The sequence below is a fragment of the Plasmodium coatneyi genome, chromosome 9, assembly GCF_001680005.1.
Source record: "Plasmodium coatneyi strain Hackeri chromosome 9, complete sequence".
Taxonomy (NCBI): Eukaryota; Apicomplexa; class Aconoidasida; order Haemosporida; family Plasmodiidae; genus Plasmodium; species Plasmodium coatneyi.
Window position 1 is genome coordinate 1,531,721 of NC_033564.1, and position 18,799 is coordinate 1,550,519.

General features: G+C 42.4%; 5 protein-coding genes across 5 annotated transcripts; 3 read left to right on the plus strand and 2 right to left on the minus strand.

Annotated features, from left to right (window-relative positions):
* Nucleotides 1–1,605: 1,605 nt before the first annotated feature.
* PCOAH_00026370 (Uncharacterized protein) lies at nucleotides 1,606–3,333 on the plus strand (the record flags this gene model as incomplete). The annotated part of the gene is made up of 1 exon (XM_020059442.1): nucleotides 1,606–3,333. One exon carries the CDS (start codon nucleotides 1,606–1,608, stop codon nucleotides 3,331–3,333), a length of 1,728 nt encoding a protein of 575 aa, XP_019914737.1.
* Nucleotides 3,334–3,900: 567 nt separating this feature from the next.
* PCOAH_00026380 (N-acetyl glucosamine phosphate mutase) lies at nucleotides 3,901–6,240 on the minus strand (the record flags this gene model as incomplete). Its single annotated transcript, XM_020059443.1, has 1 exon — nucleotides 3,901–6,240. One exon carries the CDS (start codon nucleotides 6,238–6,240, stop codon nucleotides 3,901–3,903), a length of 2,340 nt encoding a protein of 779 aa, XP_019914810.1.
* Nucleotides 6,241–7,472: 1,232 nt separating this feature from the next.
* On the minus strand, nucleotides 7,473–7,754 carry PCOAH_00026390 (60S ribosomal protein L38-1; the record flags this gene model as incomplete). The annotated part of the gene is made up of 1 exon (XM_020059444.1): nucleotides 7,473–7,754. The coding sequence occupies one exon, from the start codon at nucleotides 7,752–7,754 to the stop codon at nucleotides 7,473–7,475; it is 282 nt and encodes a 93-aa protein (XP_019915156.1).
* Nucleotides 7,755–10,106: 2,352 nt separating this feature from the next.
* PCOAH_00026400 (60S acidic ribosomal protein P0) lies at nucleotides 10,107–11,054 on the plus strand (the record flags this gene model as incomplete). The annotated part of the gene is made up of 1 exon (XM_020059445.1): nucleotides 10,107–11,054. One exon carries the CDS (start codon nucleotides 10,107–10,109, stop codon nucleotides 11,052–11,054), a length of 948 nt encoding a protein of 315 aa, XP_019914777.1.
* A 2,972-nt stretch (nucleotides 11,055–14,026) lies between these two features.
* PCOAH_00026410 (26S protease subunit regulatory subunit 6a) lies at nucleotides 14,027–15,349 on the plus strand (the record flags this gene model as incomplete). The annotated part of the gene is made up of 1 exon (XM_020059446.1): nucleotides 14,027–15,349. One exon carries the CDS (start codon nucleotides 14,027–14,029, stop codon nucleotides 15,347–15,349), a length of 1,323 nt encoding a protein of 440 aa, XP_019914911.1.
* Between the last annotated feature and the right edge of the window lie 3,450 nt (nucleotides 15,350–18,799).

Consider the following 18,799-nt stretch of genomic DNA (forward strand, 5'->3'; position numbering starts at 1 on the left):
GCACAAGTGGATTGTTCAATATGTACCCTTTTGCGAGTGTGCTTTGCGGGGTGAAGCGGTTAATCCTTAAAAGTACAGTACACTGCCGCACGGAAAAGGACCCCCCCCTTATCCGGTTAACACCATTGGGGAAGCACTTTGGGCCTCCACCCATTGCAGGGTATATACATCAAACTAAACAGCTTTTCCCAGGCAACATCAAAAAAAAAAAAAATAAAAAAATTCCCTTTTTGTTCTTGCCTGTTCATATTTTCTACGGGTGTAAATGAACCAAAGTGGTGGAGCTTGTGTTGCCTTTTTTTTTTTTTTTTTTTTTTTTTTTTAAATATAGCTGTACATAACATTATTTTGTGGCTTCCTTTTAGGGAATACCATTTAAGTGGGAAAAAAAAAAAGTCACTTGATTACCCTTTCCACATGCTCCCCTTTTTGGGCCTTATTTTCCTTTGCCATTTGTTGTACACTTTTTGTGCGTTCGTTTCGACACCTTCGGTTTTGCAGACTAGCTTGCCGACCAGTTTACTATCCAACTTGCCATCTGCACCCCCTCGTCACGTGCACCTCCACAAGTAGTGTACGGAACCTTCGCTTCACCATTTTTGCAAAACGCGCTTGAAGCGGCCATCGCCAATCATCCATCATTCATCACGTGAGAGCTTCCCTTTGGGCTGCCAAACGAGGAACTGAGTTACATACACAATCACGTAGATATATTTTTTTCTTTTTTTTTTTTTTTTGCCCCTCGTGAGGATGCGCTCAATTTTGCAGAGTAATGCAGATTTTGGAGCTATGTAGAGATAATCACAAACTTCTTTTTTTTTTTTTTTTTTTTTTTTTTTTTTTGAGCGCCAAGGGGACAACGCTTGCCCGTATTAATTGTAAGTGAAAAGTGTTGCCAAAGGGAAAAATAAAAAAGCCATTTAAAAAAATACACAATTGTCTTATGTATACGTACATTTGAACAGTTTTGTGCGTCACATGATTGTACTTTAGTAAGGGGGAATATATAACTGAGTGTATAGGTACCTGTGCACACACCCAAGTAGGCGTTTTCCGTGTAACGCTCACGCAAACGGAGTTACAACAGGCATATCAGTTAATTGCGCTTCCCTTCCGTTGCACGTTTGATAAGTTGGAAGGGAAGTCACCTACATCCACCCGTTGTGTGTTTGTGTGTGTCAATATTTTTACGTTCGTTACGCGTCACCCCAAATATTAAAGGGCCAAACAAAATTGAAGTACAGACTTTGATTTTTCCACCCCTACATTTCAAAAGGAGGAAAGAACTTTTCCCCCCACGGCGGGTTTTTTCTCGTTAAGAAGGTGAAGTCTCCTCCCCTTTGTACCGCGTTCTCGAGAGGGCTTTCCCCAAATTGAAAAGTTATATTAACAAAGACACGACGTCATATGTGCGCGCGTAGTGTTCAAAGGCGGTGCACAGAGCAGGGGGCATTTTTGTCCCCGCGAATTAATCCATCGGGAAGTGCAAGACACGTACAAAAGTTGTGAGTGTGTGCACACATTTTATCGTATATGCATATGTTCTTCACCTTGCGCCCTCCTTGCAGGCCAGCAGAAGGCCGTCAAATAATGCGCCCGTAGCCCATGGGGTCCCAAGCAAAGTCGAACATCCCCCTGACCCAGCCAGGCCGGGAGGGCCAATCAGAGGAGGATATAAAACATGATGGATCAGGTGCAAAAAAGGGAAGTCCAGGAAACGTAGGCACCAGTTTAATCAGTTTAAAAGGGTATGATATGCCCTCCACCTTGGAAGAGTTGTTGGAAAAAAAAGAAATCCGAGTTTCCTCAGAACAGAAGACCCCATTCAACATAAATAGGAATATCATTCTGTTTCTGTATTTTATGCTGATTGTATTAACGAATCGTTTATTTTTTGGATGGCCTAACTTGTCCAATCTGCTATTTCGAGATGAAGCCTATATTTGGAAATGCACGAAAAACGCACAAGGGTCTTACGACAAGCCTAATGACAAACGGTATGTGTGTGAAGATCAAGACAAGGCAGTACAGACAATTTTCGTTTTTGGATCTTCTGCCTATTTTGCTTTTTCCTTTTTTAATGGGATTATCGTGGATTATTTAGGATCCAGGTTCAGTATGCTTTTAGGTCACGTATTAAATTTACTTGGATGGTTTCTCCTAATTATGTCTAATGAGCATTTCGATGCATATGTTATTTCTGGTGTATTCATCGCAGCAAGTATCGACCTGGCATCCTTCTCAACGTTGAATGCCTCAGGATTATACCCAGGGAATGAAAACTTAATTGTTAATATTATTTCTGGTGCGGGATCTCTCTCTGCGGGAACAATGACCATTCTAGACTTAATAATCACTGGACTGAACTTGAGCTTTAAAACCTTTATGCTGTGGTATATGTGCATCAGTGTGTTATTTTTTTTCATCCTTACCATTTTTATGTTCCCGAGGAGTAGGTACTATAGACAGTACGAGTTCGACAACTATTACAGCAGTAGGGACTTGAGCATGAAGGGGGCAGGAAATATGTCCAACCACGTAAAGGAAGATAGTACCACCAATCGTAGTGGAAATGGTGTTGTCGAGTTGGCCAATGGGTCAGCCAATTCTGTGACGGAGAAGGATATCGAGATGAACGAGCAAAAGAAGGACAGTATGAATAACACCACCAACAAGAGCATCGTATCTAGTGGGAATGAAAAAAAGAGCATGTTCAATTGGGCAAGTATTAATGACCTAATCAAGATATGTACCTGTGCACACTTTTTATGTCTCTGGATTTATGGACCACTCAATGCGATTTACAACACATTCTACTTTAGTGTAGTGGAGAACATCCTCTCGAAAGACAAGAATGACATTTTGGGTTATATTCTCCCCTTTTCCTTTATCCCTTGTATTATCATGGGGAATTTATCAGACAAGTACGGAGTTATGGTTATGTTTTCCTACGAACTTTTTTTCGCCCTATGTATGTACGTGTTTAGCTATAGCAAATCGAACCTAGCGCAGTGGATCTCCGTCATTTCGAATACCATGTACTCTGCCTGTGCGAATGGCCAATTGTGGACCTTTATATCCTTTACCTTTAGCTCCAAGTACCACTCCACGCTTATTGGGTTGCTGAATTTCGTCTGCGGGATTGTCTCCTTCGTGCGTCTCCTTCTATTCGAATGGGCCAAATACACCAAGTACGATTTTACCTACATCAATTTGCTGATCATTGGGTTCATCGTTATTAACATGGGCATCACCGTGGCCATCGTGTTTATTAGGAGGATCAAGGGGGAGAAGGTGCACTACGGGGATGAGGACGCCAAACCCGCCGAGTGATCGGATTCACCAAAATAACCACAATCATCGTAATCACCTTAATCAGCACCGCTACCAGCATCGCTACGTTTGTGCCCCCTTTTGTAAAGTTAAAAGTGGCACATCGGCAGGTATCCTGCCCAAGCGCACCCTCAATTCGTATTTTTTTCGTGTGGATTGAGCTCCTCACTTCACATTTCCAGTTCGCCCCCCACCGCGAAGCACGCGCAAAGTTACCACACACATGTTAAGAGCGACTAGCCAAAATGAATTACCAAAAAAAAAAAAAAAAAAAAAAAATGTATCTTCGAATACATCGCAGCGTGTGTTACGCGCATTCATAATTGTATGCCCCTCTCCACTTCGTTTGTTTGATTTTATGTTCTTTCACCCGTGGCGCATATCGCCAAGTGGGGAACCATGCTGACAAACTAGACTTAGGTTATTATTAAAATTTTTTTTTTTTTATCATTTCGCACAGCGGTGTGCAACTCGAATGGGCACTCTCTGCGCAAACGGAGCAGACTAGGGGAAGGATGTAGAGGTAACCACGCCCCCTTGTATTGTAGGATGAGTGCAGGAAAGGGCCTACTTGTCCACCCCGCCCTGCACATACTGAAGGACGGAGAGGCGCACCAAACGCAGAATCTCATCCCGCTGAGCAACAGTTCGCGCCTCCGCGTAAATGCGAATCAGCGGTTCCGTCCCCGAGGGCCTTATAAAGCATCTCCCGTGTGCAGCATCCACTGTCTGCACAATTTGGTCTATTTGACTTTGCAGACTCTGCGGCGATATTAGGTACTTCTCATGCTCGGGGTGCGCAATTATCTTCCTCAACATATATTTCGAACACGGCAAATTGATGTAGAGGGAAGGGAGGGGGGTGTAGAAGCCATCCCAGTCGTGTATACTCAGATGGAGAAACGACAGACACAACTCGATTGCAACAAAATCGACCATGGCATCTCCTGTCGTTTGATTGAAAAAAAGGAGAAATTTTTTTAACGCCAAAAAATATTTATCATTCTGTATTTCCAACAAAGTGGCCCACTCGTTTAACTGGGAGATATTTGTGTATATCGTTCCGTGGCCATTCGGCTCGAACAATATGGCAATGGTGGACTCTCTTGCAACCTGGTCCAGGTACTTAATGCCTGTTTTCGTGCAAACTATATTAACATTAATGTGTTGGAAGAGGTCAATATTTTCGTTGGCGCGTCGTTTCTCTTCATTCATGTGGTGAGTAAAGGCTGAGTTGACATAAGCTGTGTGCACAATGGTGATGTTAATTTTTTTTTTTTCTTCTTCCTCCAAATGTTCGCTTCTTTTTCCCACCTGAATGGGACTCATAATTTTGGTGATACACTTGAAAAATAGACAAATGATTTTCGGCCCGTCTAAGATGGATACACAGTTGGCACAGCTGAAAATTTTAACGTCCTGATGGTGGTCCCATTTTGTATCTCTCATCGGAGGGGACGATGTTGTGTCCACCTGTTCGGGGGTACACTTCCTTCCTATGTTGTCCACATAAAAGTAGATGATCCGATCAGCGTCCCCGTCAAACGAACAAGACTTCGTGTGGCCAACCCCAAGACAATTCTTTCCACCAAGAGGTAGCTTCCTCTTGCTGTACACATAGTCTGCCCCGCAGTGGAAGTTCAAAACACTTCCTTCATCTTCCGCATAATTTATTTTAATAATTCTTTTTTTTAACATTTTAAAAATATCACAAAAATTATCCAACTTAAGACTAGCTATTCCGTTGGAACAGTCCACATGGATAATTTCTTCTTCACAATTTTTTGTTAAAGCTCCCTCAAATGTTTCGTCTAGGCATCTGTACAGTTTTTTGAAGGCGTGTGTAAAGTAGGCGAAGTAAATCCTGTCGCTGTTATGGGTCATCAGGTGGGTGACATTGCTTTTTTGCAGCGTGCTTACCTGCACCCCAACATGTGAAATTTGATCATATGACTGCTCGCCCTCCCCGTAGTACAGTTCCATGGGGGGAGGATTTCCCCCCGGGATGCAAAAACCGCCGAGGTAATCCAAGTCGCCCGCTTCCTTATGTACAACACACATCCCCAAATTGATCACCTCGGGGTCCAACGTTTCATCCACATTAACTGCGTTAAAAAAATACACAACAAAGTGCATGCACGGCGTGGTAACATAACACATATTATTTACGCACTTGAAAATGTTTAACAGACTCAACGTTTCAACAAGGATCTGGTTGAGGTGTATGGAGCTGCTCCTCGTGTCAAACCCGATGCACACATTCGCCTTCAGCACATTATACCTATTAAAACAGTGCACTATATTGTCCAACTTTCGTAAACTTTCAAAAGCGAAATCATCATACATGTCGATGAGTGCTTCTTCCTTGAAGAGACGAACAATGCAGTCGATTATATCATCGACGATATCATTGATGGAGCATTTTTCATTTTTCCGAAGAAATCTCAAATGTCTATTTACCAGATCGGTTAAATAACTTTCGTAAACTTCATTTATTTGTCTCCCATTTTGGTCAATTATTTTTACTCCATTTTCATCATGGGGGTTATGCGAAGCTGTGATTATTATGCCTACATTTTTCCACCTAACTTCGTTCACACCGCACATATGGTACAAGTCCTTTTCTCTTCCTTCCAATTTGACCCCAAGCAGGTTATGCCTCCTGGCCGTTTCATAGTTATACTTAACGAATAGCAGTCCCACAAGAATGCCGCTTTTATTTAAAGCGTTCAACAAGTCACAACTGGCAGATTGGTATTTATCGCGGAAACCGCTATTTCCGTAGGAAAATTCGCAGTTGGACTCGAATTGTATGTGACCCTCTTCTGAGAAGGAATAACGTGGTAGGTACTTTTCAATGCAGGGCTTGATCTTCTGGTAAAATAGACTCTCCTTACGATTCGGCATGCTTTTGTGTGTGCAAATGAAATTGGTCTAGCTAGCTTTTTTCCTCAAAATTTTCTGAACAATTCAGCGATTTTTTTTTTTTTTTTTTTTTTTTTACACATTTCGCATGAACGGGTCAGGATATTTTTCCTCTTTTTACCAAACTATGCCTGCAGCAATGCTGGGTGATGTCCCGCGTGGTGTAGCTTTTAAACGAACAAAAAGTGGAACATTTGCAAAGGAGGAAGTAAATGCTCTATATATTATCTGTATGTCGAACGGGGGTGAGAGGAAGTTTCGTGGCCTCACCGTAATGTTCATTTGGAAACAAAAACGGGACAAATAGAATGAGTTCCTGAATTTCCCTGCCATTGAATGGAGGATGGGAAAAAAGAAAAAAAAAAAAAAAAAAGCGCTGGGGGGGTAGTCCCTTTTGCGGAGTCCAGTGTACACTGCTTTCCGCTTTATGCAGTCGGTGTCCTTCGTCGAGGACTGCGTCAACGTGCAGTTGGTTTTACCACCATCCTATCTCACATCTTTCACATCGCTCACATTTTGAACGTGACAGCTGCGTGAAATGGCCTGACCACTTTTTTTTGATCCAGCGAAATGACGCTGTCCTGGAAGAGGGTCACCCTCACTCTATGCACATTTTCGCGTTTAAAGAGAAGTTCACCTTTTGTTCTGGACAAGCAGTCGTGCACGACGTTCGCTTCGAGTGCAATTTTCACAAAACTGTGATGCTACCCGTTTCGCATGTACACACAAGTGATTATATTTTAAAAGTTAAACGTTGGAGCGTAACGGAATGAGAAACATGGCATGAAAAAAAAAAAAAAAAAAAGTCGCTAAATGAGAGGGTCCAATGATATAATCGAAGTGGCAAGAAGGAGGGAAGGAAGCAGATAAGCAAACAAAGCAAGGATCTTCCTCCCTCTCCTTTCCTTCCACAGCAAGTGCACAATTTCCATATATAAGCCAAGCGTCTGGTTGGGGAAAAAAAAATAAATCTCCACAAAGGAGCTGCTATGCAGTATCACGGTTACGCATCACACGTCGCATTTTCGGCCTACTGCCCAACCGGGTCAACAGTTCACAGGATGGTTGCGACATCGTACGTTTCTCCTTTTACGCATGTGTGGTCTGATCGGTACGCGTAAGCACGCTCGCAGGTATCGTCTCTATCCATTCGTTTTTCCATCTTCCTTCGATTTCATGTTCTTCCGCTCCGCATGTGAAGAGAGAGAACCCGTTTAACCCTTGCTAAATTTCGTCTTCTTGGCTGGCTGTACGACCTTCTTTTGGGGATAGTAAATTCTCTTCAGGCTTGGGAGCAGCGAGTTCTCAATTCGCTCTGCTTTTTTCTTATCCGAAAAAACCATCGTGTAAAGGTACTTCTTCGTTCTCAGCTTCAACTTTGTGATTATGGTGTTTTTCTTTGTTTTGCTTTTTTTCTTCATTATGATGACCGCCGTGGTGTCGGGCTTCCTGCTGATTTTCAGGAACTTGCGGATGTCGGTAATTTGCTTCGGCATTTTGGGCTTATCAATTGAGAGAGGGGGGTATATTGTAAGAGTTGGTAGATATTCGTTGGGAACAGGCTGGCTGTTATTTATTATATTTGCTCTGATGTATAACGCAGAAAGGATGAGTTTCTCCCTGGTGAACGTAACGATTTTGCGCTAAAAGGTAACCTTGGCTGCTTCTTCTCTTTTGCGGTAACTGGTTTGAAAAATTTTCCATAAAAATTATTCTTTGAATTTTTTTTCAATTTTTTTCAGTAAATTACGGTAAAAAAAATTCCCAAAAAAATGCTGCATTTTATGTCGACTTGTTGCCGCAATTTTGCCGAAATATTTGAACCGTATTTTTCCGAATTTTTGCCAAAAAGGGGGGGGCGATTCCAATTTTCGCAATAAAAAATAATGACGCGCGTTTATGAGCCTCGGCCATGTGGAAAGAAGTGCCCGGTAAAAAAAAAAAAAAAAAAATGCATCCCTTGCCCTATGGATCACTTAACCATGCGACGCCTTGACCGACCAAACGTCGACCTTTTTACCGGCCATCGGTCAGGGTGTGTTCCTTGGGCTGCGCATACATACGTATGCCGCCGCGCGCACTGAAATGCGAAAAAGCTTCAGCCCCTCCTTCAACTCGGATGTAGAGCATACATATAAAACGTGGGTATATAGTGAGAGGTATATATACTATATAATGGTACACGTATGAGATAAATGTCGCACCGTGTGAATCCCATGCGAGCAATACTCTTTACGCGCCGCTCCCTAACGCACCACTTCTGAATGCGCCATATAATACAGTGGCGGCCCATTGCGAAGTTGTAATTTTTATGCCATGGATATATAACACCTACTTGGCGGTGCTTTAGTGTGGATCCCCGCTTGCATATATGTTGGAATTGTGCTGCCTCCTTCGGTTGGATCCTATGTAACTCGCCAGTTAGCACTTTGAAAACAGCTTTGGCGGGGAAGAACCACACAAAAGAGTTCACTTTTTAATGCAGACATTTGCTTGCCCCCTCTGCTTATAGTGCCCCCCTCTTAAGCATATTTTCCCTGACCCGTATTTTAGCATCCCATCCGGGGGTGGGGCGCGAGTCGCTCATTCAACTTTCCGCGCCCAGCAAAAGATTATTCTCGCGCCGTCCCCTTTTTCCACTACGAGGTGAGGCACATAAGCAAAACGAAAAATGAAAAAATTGGCTTGCCAAAATAAGCGGAAAAAAAAAACGTCCCCTTCGCCACAAAAAAAAAAAGGGAAGCTTTTTGAATCGTCGTGTTGCTTCACTCTTCACGTTACGCAAAAAAAAAATAAATAAATAAATAAATGCTACGGAAAATGCAAAAAAATTAGGAACAAAATAAAGCAAAACAAAAAAAAAGAAACATAAAGGAGAATAAAAAATAAAAAGTAAAAAAAACAGATGTGACGAGCAACACTCTGCTTCCACAAATTGCGAATATAAAATAACCCTCACTCCTCTTAAAGCATTTTTCACCCCTCTGGAGGAACATACAATTTATGGTAAGCCAACAGGAAAATTTCGCAGAGCTTCTAACATGTACAACACGATGCGATGAGATATGCGTGACGCGGGAAGGTGTTTCCCTACGCGAGTATTAAATTGACCGTTTGAATGTTACGTATGCCAGTGTTATGATATGAAAGCCGTGTATGCGCGTGTTGTGGAAAAGTTATGTTCTTCCCCCAACGGGAATAATAACTCCCCAGTGCGGCTTTTTTTTTTTTTTTTTTTTTTTCAATTCCATAATCGCCATGTGTTTTACGATTTCCCATGAGTGAGGACCTCCGTTGCATGATCCACCTTTTATACAACATATGCCCTGCGCGCTACTATTTGGCTTACAACACGCAGTTGTACCCAAACGGTACCTCCATGACTGTGCATGCATATGAAATTGTTTTGCGCGCAATATGTACAACGGGTCACATGTACGCTACTTTGCTTACATACTGACGCATGGTGCTTGTTCGTTTCTTCACCGACATCGCGGAAAAGCGTTATGCATTTGCTCTGTCGTTGTGTGGGACAAACACATATCAGGGCATGCGAACAGCACTTGTCACCTTGTCCACCTCGATTGAACGACCCTGCGTCAGGGCAGCATTTTTTGCTCGCTGTATTAGACCAGTTCGTATCATATGTCGCACTATATATATATGTATCTATTTTTTTTTTTTTTTTTTTTTGGTTACCCCTGTTCAGGTTAAACTGATTGTCAGACATTGATTGTACTGCCAGTCTCCATAAAAAAGGAAGGACAAGTCGAGCATTTCAATACACATATATCTACCTTTTTCTCCGCAACGGACCTTTACCTTTTAATATTATCGAGTAGAGCAAAATGGCGAAATTATCGAAAGCACAGAAGAAACAAATATACATGGACAAGCTGAGTTCCCTGATTCAACAGTATACGAAAATTCTAATTGTACATGTGGACAATGTAGGATCCAATCAGATGGCTAGTGTACGTCAGAGTTTGAGAGGAAAGGCCATAATATTAATGGGAAAAAACACGAGAATTCGAACTGCACTGAAGAAAAACTTACAAGCTGTTCCCCAGATAGAGAAGTTGTTACCATTGGTAAAGTTGAACATGGGTTTTGTCTTTTGCAAAGATGATTTGACCGAAGTGAGGAACATCATTTTACAGAACAAATCTCCTGCACCAGCAAGGTTAGGTGTTATAGCCCCGATTGATGTTTTTATCCCACCAGGACCAACAGGGATGGATCCATCTCACACATCCTTCTTTCAATCGCTTGGAATATCCACCAAAATTGTGAAGGGGCAAATTGAAATTCAGGAACATGTTCATCTGATTAAGCAGGGAGAAAAGGTCACAGCATCGTCTGCTACTCTTTTGCAAAAGTTTAACATGAAACCTTTTTCTTACGGTGTGGACGTTAGAACTGTGTACGATGATGGTGTTATTTACGACGCGAAAGTTTTGGATATAACTGAGGAGGATATTTTGGCAAAGTTTGGAAAGGGTGTTGCCAACGTTGCAGCGTTGTCTAGATCTATTGGTGTGATAACAGAGGCCTCCTATCCACATGTCTTCGTGGAGGCATTTAAGAACATCGTTGCGTTGGTAATTGACACAGACTATACCTTCCCTCTAATGAAGAAGATCAAAGACATGGTTGAGAATCCCGAGGCTTACGCTGCTGCTGCGCCTGCGGCTGAGGCCAAGGCAGATGCACCGAAGAAGGAAGAGGCCAAAAAGCAGGAGGAGGAAGAAGAAGAGGAGGAAGACGGCTTCATGGGATTTGGAATGTTCGACTAGTTGGGCAGTTCAACTACTTTGATTACATTGTACTTTTAGGTATCCAGGCTCCAGGAGAAACAATAGCTGAGTACCCACATTGGAAGATCCACAAAGGTAATGCAGTTTTTACAGTGCCACTTTGCACGTATCCTTGTTTATGAGTTTCATTTGCATAAGTGTTGGTGCCACTTATACGGTACCCATTAGCCTGCTCTGGGATGTATGCTCAAAAAGGGTGAAACAAAGAGGAGAGGAGATCCACGTGGAAGTGTATCAACATTTGAGGGTTCACAATTGAGAGTGTCCAGTGGGGTGAGATTTGCCTTTGTGTTATTTTCCGGGGGAGTTAATCCCTCCCCCCTACGATCCATATTGAGGGTACGCTGTTTAGTGAGCTTCCTAACATAAAAGGCAGCTGCATCTCGGGCTCGTCGAAAATACGCAAACCCACCTGGGACATCGCAATGCCGCTGCTCTGCGGAATGATGATAAAGCTTCTCATATGTTCGCAGTTGAGAGTTAAAAAAGAACAACTCGATGAATTGTCTTTGTAGCCTTCACTTAGATGTCTGACCCCAGAGCTGAAGTGCATGCCGTTTGCTGCATCTATGTGAGCGTACTTACGATTGTGTTCTTACACCCCTTTATCAAACGAATAGCGGAATGGGAACGTGCAAGCCACTGTGCCCACCCACCCCAGACCGCGCCTACAGAAAGACGCACTTTCTACGAGTGATGACAAAATTTCTCATATGTTCGCAGTTGAGAGTTCAGTTGAATAAAAACGACTCGATGAGTTATCACGTAGCCTTCACTTAGATGTCTGACGCGGAATGTGCGAATTTATTTTATTTTATTTTTCTTACCAAACGAAATTGCGGCGAGTGTGTGGAGGAGGATACATTACGTGGAGTACCTCGTATGGCCATGTTGTTCATACGTGTGTGCGTTCACGTTGTATGTTTCCCCCGTCCTACACATATATATACCTTTATGTATATGATGCGCCCACCCCTCCCTTCTTTTGAATGATGACAAAGCTTCTCATATGTTCGCAGTTGAGAGTTCATTAGAAGGATTCGATGAATTTTCACGTAGCCTTCACTTAGATGTCTGACACAGAAGGGAGACCCCAACGAGTGTTGTCTCTGCGGGGGGGCGTTTCTTTGCATAGAAAACATTTTCTAACCATTTCGTGTCGTCGTAAAAAACGAGAGTGTGCGTGTGTGTGTGTGTGTGTGTGAGTGTAAGGGGGGAATATGCTGAGCTGCTACTCCATCAGTTATGAGAGAGTACCCACGCAGCGGTTGAAAAATAAAACAAGTGTATCGCATTGATGGGGATAATTGTGGTTGAACCCTTATTTTCCATAATCCTACTGTGTATGTGCAGGGAGTGATTGTTGCTCCTGCCTTTCTCATGTGTTTTTTTTTCCACCCTTAAGTGCTACCCCTTATATAGCGTAGTATACACATAGGTCGTATTTCCCTTTGTCCCACCTTACAGATTTAAAGGAAGACTACAAACCTGGTGTGCGGACCAGATGGGTCTAATGTCCCAGTTGAAAGGACGCAGATTGAAGTGCTGATGTGAAGACCCAATTTTCCCTCACTGGCGTGTGCCAAAATGTATTGGCGCCTGTGCATGTCCGTCACGAAAAAAGAATGGGAATGGATGATAAATCGAACGGTTGCCGGGAACAAACTCTGTTGTGAGTGTGTCCCCTCTGTGTAGAAATGCATGTGTGTATGTATGTCGACTTTTTTTTTTTTTTTTTTTTTTATATACCCTTTAATTAAATGATAATGCGGTTAAACTTTTTAAAGACACGAATTACGAACTTTGAAAAAAAAAAAAAAATTCCCCTACGATTGTAATTGTAAACATTTTTCCAAAGGGGCAAAAATGGTCGAAGGGCGGAACGTTGCTTCCCTTGCGGTTGTTCCCGTCGCTTAAGGCTGCTGAACAGACACACTGAAAAATTAAGAGAAAGGAAAAAAAGGAAAATTAAAAGAAGTGCACATACAAACGGGGGTAGGTTGCGGTGACGCCTCCGCACAAATGTTACAAAGGTCAGGAGTGGGCGTAATTGCAAAAATCGCTTCGACCAAACTGGAGGGGAACAGCTATGTCGCGGGTTGGAGAAACAAAAAAGGATTGCACGTGGGTATGCATATATGCACCTCTTTTTTTTTTTTTTTCACAGTGGGCACACTTCCGTGCGAAATGGGTGGGTGTACTTGGCGCAATGCAGAAAATTGCCCAGGTTGGGCATGCATACAGGTTTGCCTCACAAAAAAAAAAAATAATAATAAAATAAAAATAAAAATAACGGCACACTTTGAGTAAAAACCATTTCGAATGAATTCTTGCCTGCTCCAAAAGTGTATATTTTGCATTTTTTTTTTTTCTTCCCTTTCTTCTTTTGCTTCCTGGTCGTGATGCTTTTTTTTTTTTTTTTTTTAAATTCCTTTTGGAGGGCCTAACGACGAAGCGAAGGGTAGCACATAGGGTGACACGACGGGATGTGAGTTGGCAAATGCATAGTAGTGTTTCTTTTTAAGTGAAGAAGCGAATACAACTGGTCCCACTTGGGAAAAGGGGGAACAGTTTTGTTTGTCACTGCTGTGAGTACTTGATTTTTTTTTCCGTCGCATGAGGGGGTAACACTCAACCTGAGGAGAAGCAGCTTTCATACGGAACGCTCTTACGTGAAGAGGGAACCCTCTGGGGAGGGAAGCCAAAAGCGTAAAGATTTGTTGAATTATGCCCTGGCTGCTGCGGTCCCTCATCGATAGGGCAACTTCAGGATCGAGAAAGGTGTGCACGCTGAGGTGTCACATACAGGGCAAATACGTTTAGTAGAAAAACGCCCAATTCCACATTTTTTGTTTTTTTGGCCACCCCCTCAGCGATAACGGCTTTGCACGCCAGTTGAACCATCCACTCCTGCCATTTGGTACCTGCCACGTGACACTGCACCTGCCAAAATGAACGTCGAGAACATATTCCCCAACAACGACGTGAACGTGGAGGAAATCGAGAAGCTCACGAACAGCGAAATCAGAACGAGGATCAGCCTAATCGACACGGAAATAAAAATATTAAAAAATGAGCACACGAGGCTGAAGAATGAATACAAGAGTCTGCAGGAGAAGATAAAGGACAATGTGGAAAAGATACATCTAAATAAGATGCTTCCCTATTTGGTTGCAAATGTCGTAGAATCGCTAGATCTAGAGGACGACGAAGAATCGAATGAACCCAAAGATGAATACGACCTGTACGTGAATAATTCAAAGGGAAATAACGATGAGGGGTTTCGCGACATCGATGATGAAAAGAGAGGAAAGTGCATGGTTATAAAAACCTCCACCAGACAAACTATATTCTTGCCTGTCCCGGGTTTAATAGAAGCGTCAGAATTGAAACCAGGAGATCTGGTAGGAGTGAACAAAGACAGCTATCTCATCATAGATAAATTACCCCCCGAATATGATAACCGAGTAAAAGCCATGGAGGTTATAGAAAAGCCATCGGAAGATTATTCAGACATTGGAGGTTTAGATAAACAGATTGAGGATCTGGTGGAAGCCATTGTATTACCTATGCTACATAAGGAGAAATTTGAAAAGATTGGGATAAAACCTCCCAAGGGGGTACTCATGCATGGTCCCCCAGGGACAGGAAAGACCCTACTAGCTAGAGCTTGTGCTTCACAGACCAATGCCACTTTTTTAAAGTTAGCTGGCCCACAACTTGTACAAATGTTTATTGGTGATGGAGCAAAAATGGTAAGAGATGCCTTTAACTTAGCCAAGGAAAAAGCACCAGCCATTATTTTCATCGACGAGTTAGATGCAATAGGAACTAAAAGATTCGACAGCGAATTATCTGGTGATAGAGAGGTACAAAGAACCATGCTTGAGTTACTAAACCAGCTAGACGGCTTCAGCACTGACGACACTGTTAAAGTCATCGCTGCGACCAATAGACCAGACACACTGGATCCCGCTCTACTTCGATCAGGTAGACTGGACAGAAAAATCGAACTACCTCATCCTAATGAAGAATCCAGAGCAAGAATTCTGCAAATTCATTCTCGAAAAATGAACGTCCATAAGGATGTGAACTTTGAGGAATTGGCTCGATCTACGGATGACTTTAATGGGGCCCAGCTCAAGGCTGTTTGCGTGGAGGCCGGGATGATTGCCCTTAGGCGGGGCGCCACGGAGATCGACCACGAGGACTTCGTCGAGGGGATCACCTCCGTCCTCTCCAAAAAGAAGAGCACACTCAATTATTTCACCTAGTCAGAGTGTGGCGTAGCGGTTTTGCCAGCGGTGTCCCCGTAGGACCAGCCTCCACCGCTACACCTTCACTGCACTAGCACTCCCGTATCCATTCCGTGTGATGAGGAGAAATGCGACGGAAACGTGTCACCACTACCCCTGAAAAGTGCCCCCCGCGGGCTGCAACTGCCTGTCTAATGGGAGCCCCATGCCAGATGAACGAGTCAAGAACAGGGGAGAAAGACGCAGCCACGGGGTGGAAGTACGGTAGCTGTACTTTGTCTTCGTTTTAGCCATTCAGTTACGTCTTGATAAACGTGTGCACATAACACCCCCATTTAAATGTACCCAGTAGCGCGCCCATTTTAAATTCTTACGCAACTGGCCCTTTTAGCCTCCCCCCTATATGGTCATTTTATTTTTTTTTTTTTTTTTTTAATTCATACGAGACTAACCCTCTCGTGTACACCTACCTGTCTGCAGGTGACAGAACCGGAAACGCACCATGCGTAGGTACCCGCTGCAAAGAGAGGGAGAAAAATGTGAAAATGGCGTAACCTGCCGCAGCAGAGATAAATGTTTCCATGCAGAACTGTATGGCGCAGGGGACTCAAAACAGACATTTTTGCAAAGCGATTCCTTTCTCACCTTTTCAAGTGTCGCTACTTTGGCACGCACACAAGTGTGCGCATAGGTCTATTTATCGTTCTTATTATCGTTCTATTATCGTTATCTATGTGACTGTTGGGAGTTACTTTTTTTTTTTTTTCTTCTTTTCTTTTTTTCTGTATGCGAACTCTAGATGTATACCTCTCTCCCTTCAGCAGCTAAACACCAGGCCATATTGTTGTTCTTACATCCTAAAACAGCTAAATATCAGGCCATATTGTTGTCCTTACACCCTAAAAATAGCTAAACACCAGGGCACATTGTTGTCCGTATACACTAAAACTGTTGAACACCAAGCCACATTGCTATCCTTACACCCTAAAACAGCTAAACAGCAGGCCACATTTGTTGTTCTTACACCCTGGAACCTGGAACCTTAAACGCGGAATCCTAACCCCCCAAATGTCATATCCTAGAAGCCCAAAGTGCGAAATCCTATATATACACACCCCTAAAATGCGAAATTCTAAACCCTTTTTTTCTTTTTTTCTTCTTTTTTTCCTTCTTCTTTTTCCTTTTTTTTCTTATTTCATTTTTTCCTTTTTTTTTTTTTTACATCTCCTGTTAATTTTTCTCGCGCATCCTCAATTTCCTGAGAGGGCTCGCACATATGACCCCGCGGGAAGGGGAACCTACCCTATTTTTTTGTAACGTTTGCTTGGTAAAGTAACAACCACACAAGGGCCGTTATTTCACGGAGCTTCTAAAAGGAGCTCACCGGAAGCATATGAGTCGCATTCCACACCAACTGGAGTGGAAAATTTCAAAGCATCCGCGAACAAAGGATCAGGCGAAAAAACACAACGCGCAAAAATGAAGTAACATCTTTGTGTGCACACCGGCAGTTTTAAGAAGCATCAATAAGTGCTTTTCTGTTGCCCCCCGCCCCCTTTCTCCCATCCCCTCACATCCTCTCACTCGCAACCATTATTGCACCGTCGAATTGGAAAAAAAAAGGGAGATATGCACACGCTTTTCCTTAGGTTTAGTGGCATCCTCTATCATCCGTTTTCATCTGAGATGAGAATATTCCAATTTTGTTCTCTTTATAAGCAAACTTGTCTGCTTTCTTTTTTTTTTTTTGTAAAAATTTTTCCCTTTGTGAGGTATGTTCCAAATTGCCTGAACGATCTTAGGCGAAAAAAAGAGGTTAACCTCTGTGCAGCTGGTAAGTGGGTGTGTGTCGTCCAAAAAATAAGCAGATATAGGCAATTTATTTCCCTTCCCATGAGCGTAGGCAAAAAAGGGGGGGGTGCACATACCCGTGAGATGTGACAAAAGGGTAACCCATTTGTCAACGCCCCTCTTATTTTTCAGTCCCTGCACCCAGTTCACCCCTCTCTGATATGATGAACTCCTTGACTGTATGAAAAAATCGAGGGAGGCACACATGCGGAATGATCTCTGTGGAAGTAGCCACCATTGCGACGGCGTCGAGACTAAAATGCAATCAAAAGAAAAAGAAAAAGAAAAAAAAGGGAAAACTCTACACCATATGTTCATTCCCTTGGCGGAATTGTGGTACTTGTGCTGACCTTAGAGCATTTTAATTTTATCCCTTTGTCCAAGTCTTCTTTGCCATATTTTCTTTTTTTTCCTATTTTTCAAATATATATAAACTTTTTCGAAAAGGTTAATACTTCTTTTTCGTTTTTTTTTTTTTTACATACAAATACTTTCCTGAAAAGGTCATTACTTCTTTTTCCCTCTTTTTTTTTTTTCTTGATGTGCCCTTTGTTGGGAGTGTTCTTTGTCTTCCATGCAGAGTTATTCAAACATACAAATGTAAGAGAAGGAAATGTAAGAAAAAGGAAGAGAAAAAAAAATAAAAAAGAGGAAGGAAAAAAAAAGGGAAATGTCACTTTCTTCCCTACACTGTATTAATTATGCTTTTATTTATGTCCTTCCGGGAGCCACGTATCAAACGTTACATACTATGATAACTTATATTCTGTTCTTGTTGCTGCTGATGCTGTCCTCTTCTATTATTACTATTTGCTCTTCCTTCCCTGGTGGATGGTCGTGTAGTATATGTTGTGGAATATTCTGTTGAATCGAATGTTGAAGCTATTGTGGAGCTATCTTCTGTGGAAACATCTAAGTGGTTTACGGGGGATCTTCTTCTTCTTTTTCTTCCTGCAGAATGATTACCAAACCAGGAAGACAGAGGGGTATACTGAAGAAAGAGGGGGTGAAGGAAAGGGAGGGTCTAAGTTGGAGGAAGGAAAGAATGATTGTTAGGGGTAAAAGGAAGGAAAGTAATGGGTCTAAGGAGGAATGAAGATGTCTAAGGAAGGAAGAAAGGAAAGGAGGATCTAAAGAAGCAAGGGGTCTAAGGATGGAAGGGAAGGAAACACTTTTAAGGGAAAAAGTAAAAAGAAAAAAAGAGAAGGAAGGACAATTTTGAGAGTAAAAAAAGGGAGGGAAGTAAGAATGAGGGGTTAAAAGGGAAAGGAAGAGAGAATGGAAGCATGTAGTACACACACCCATATATTATGTCGTTTATTCCTATATCTACTGCTCATAGGAATGATGTGTGCAGGTTCAGTTATATAGTCCCAATTTCAGTTGTAGTTGTACCTTATATAAAAGTAAAAGGATTGTTTGTAGTCCCACTGCGACCATGGAGGAAGTAAGGGAAGACGTTGTGGTGGCTTTACTTACGGCTCCGTTTGCTATGGAGGATGCTTTTTGTACTACTTCGGATACTATTCTATTTTGTAGTGATTCTAATTCACACTTCACTTTTGGCACTTCTATCATATCACAATATAGATCGTACTTTTTGTTAAATTCGGTACA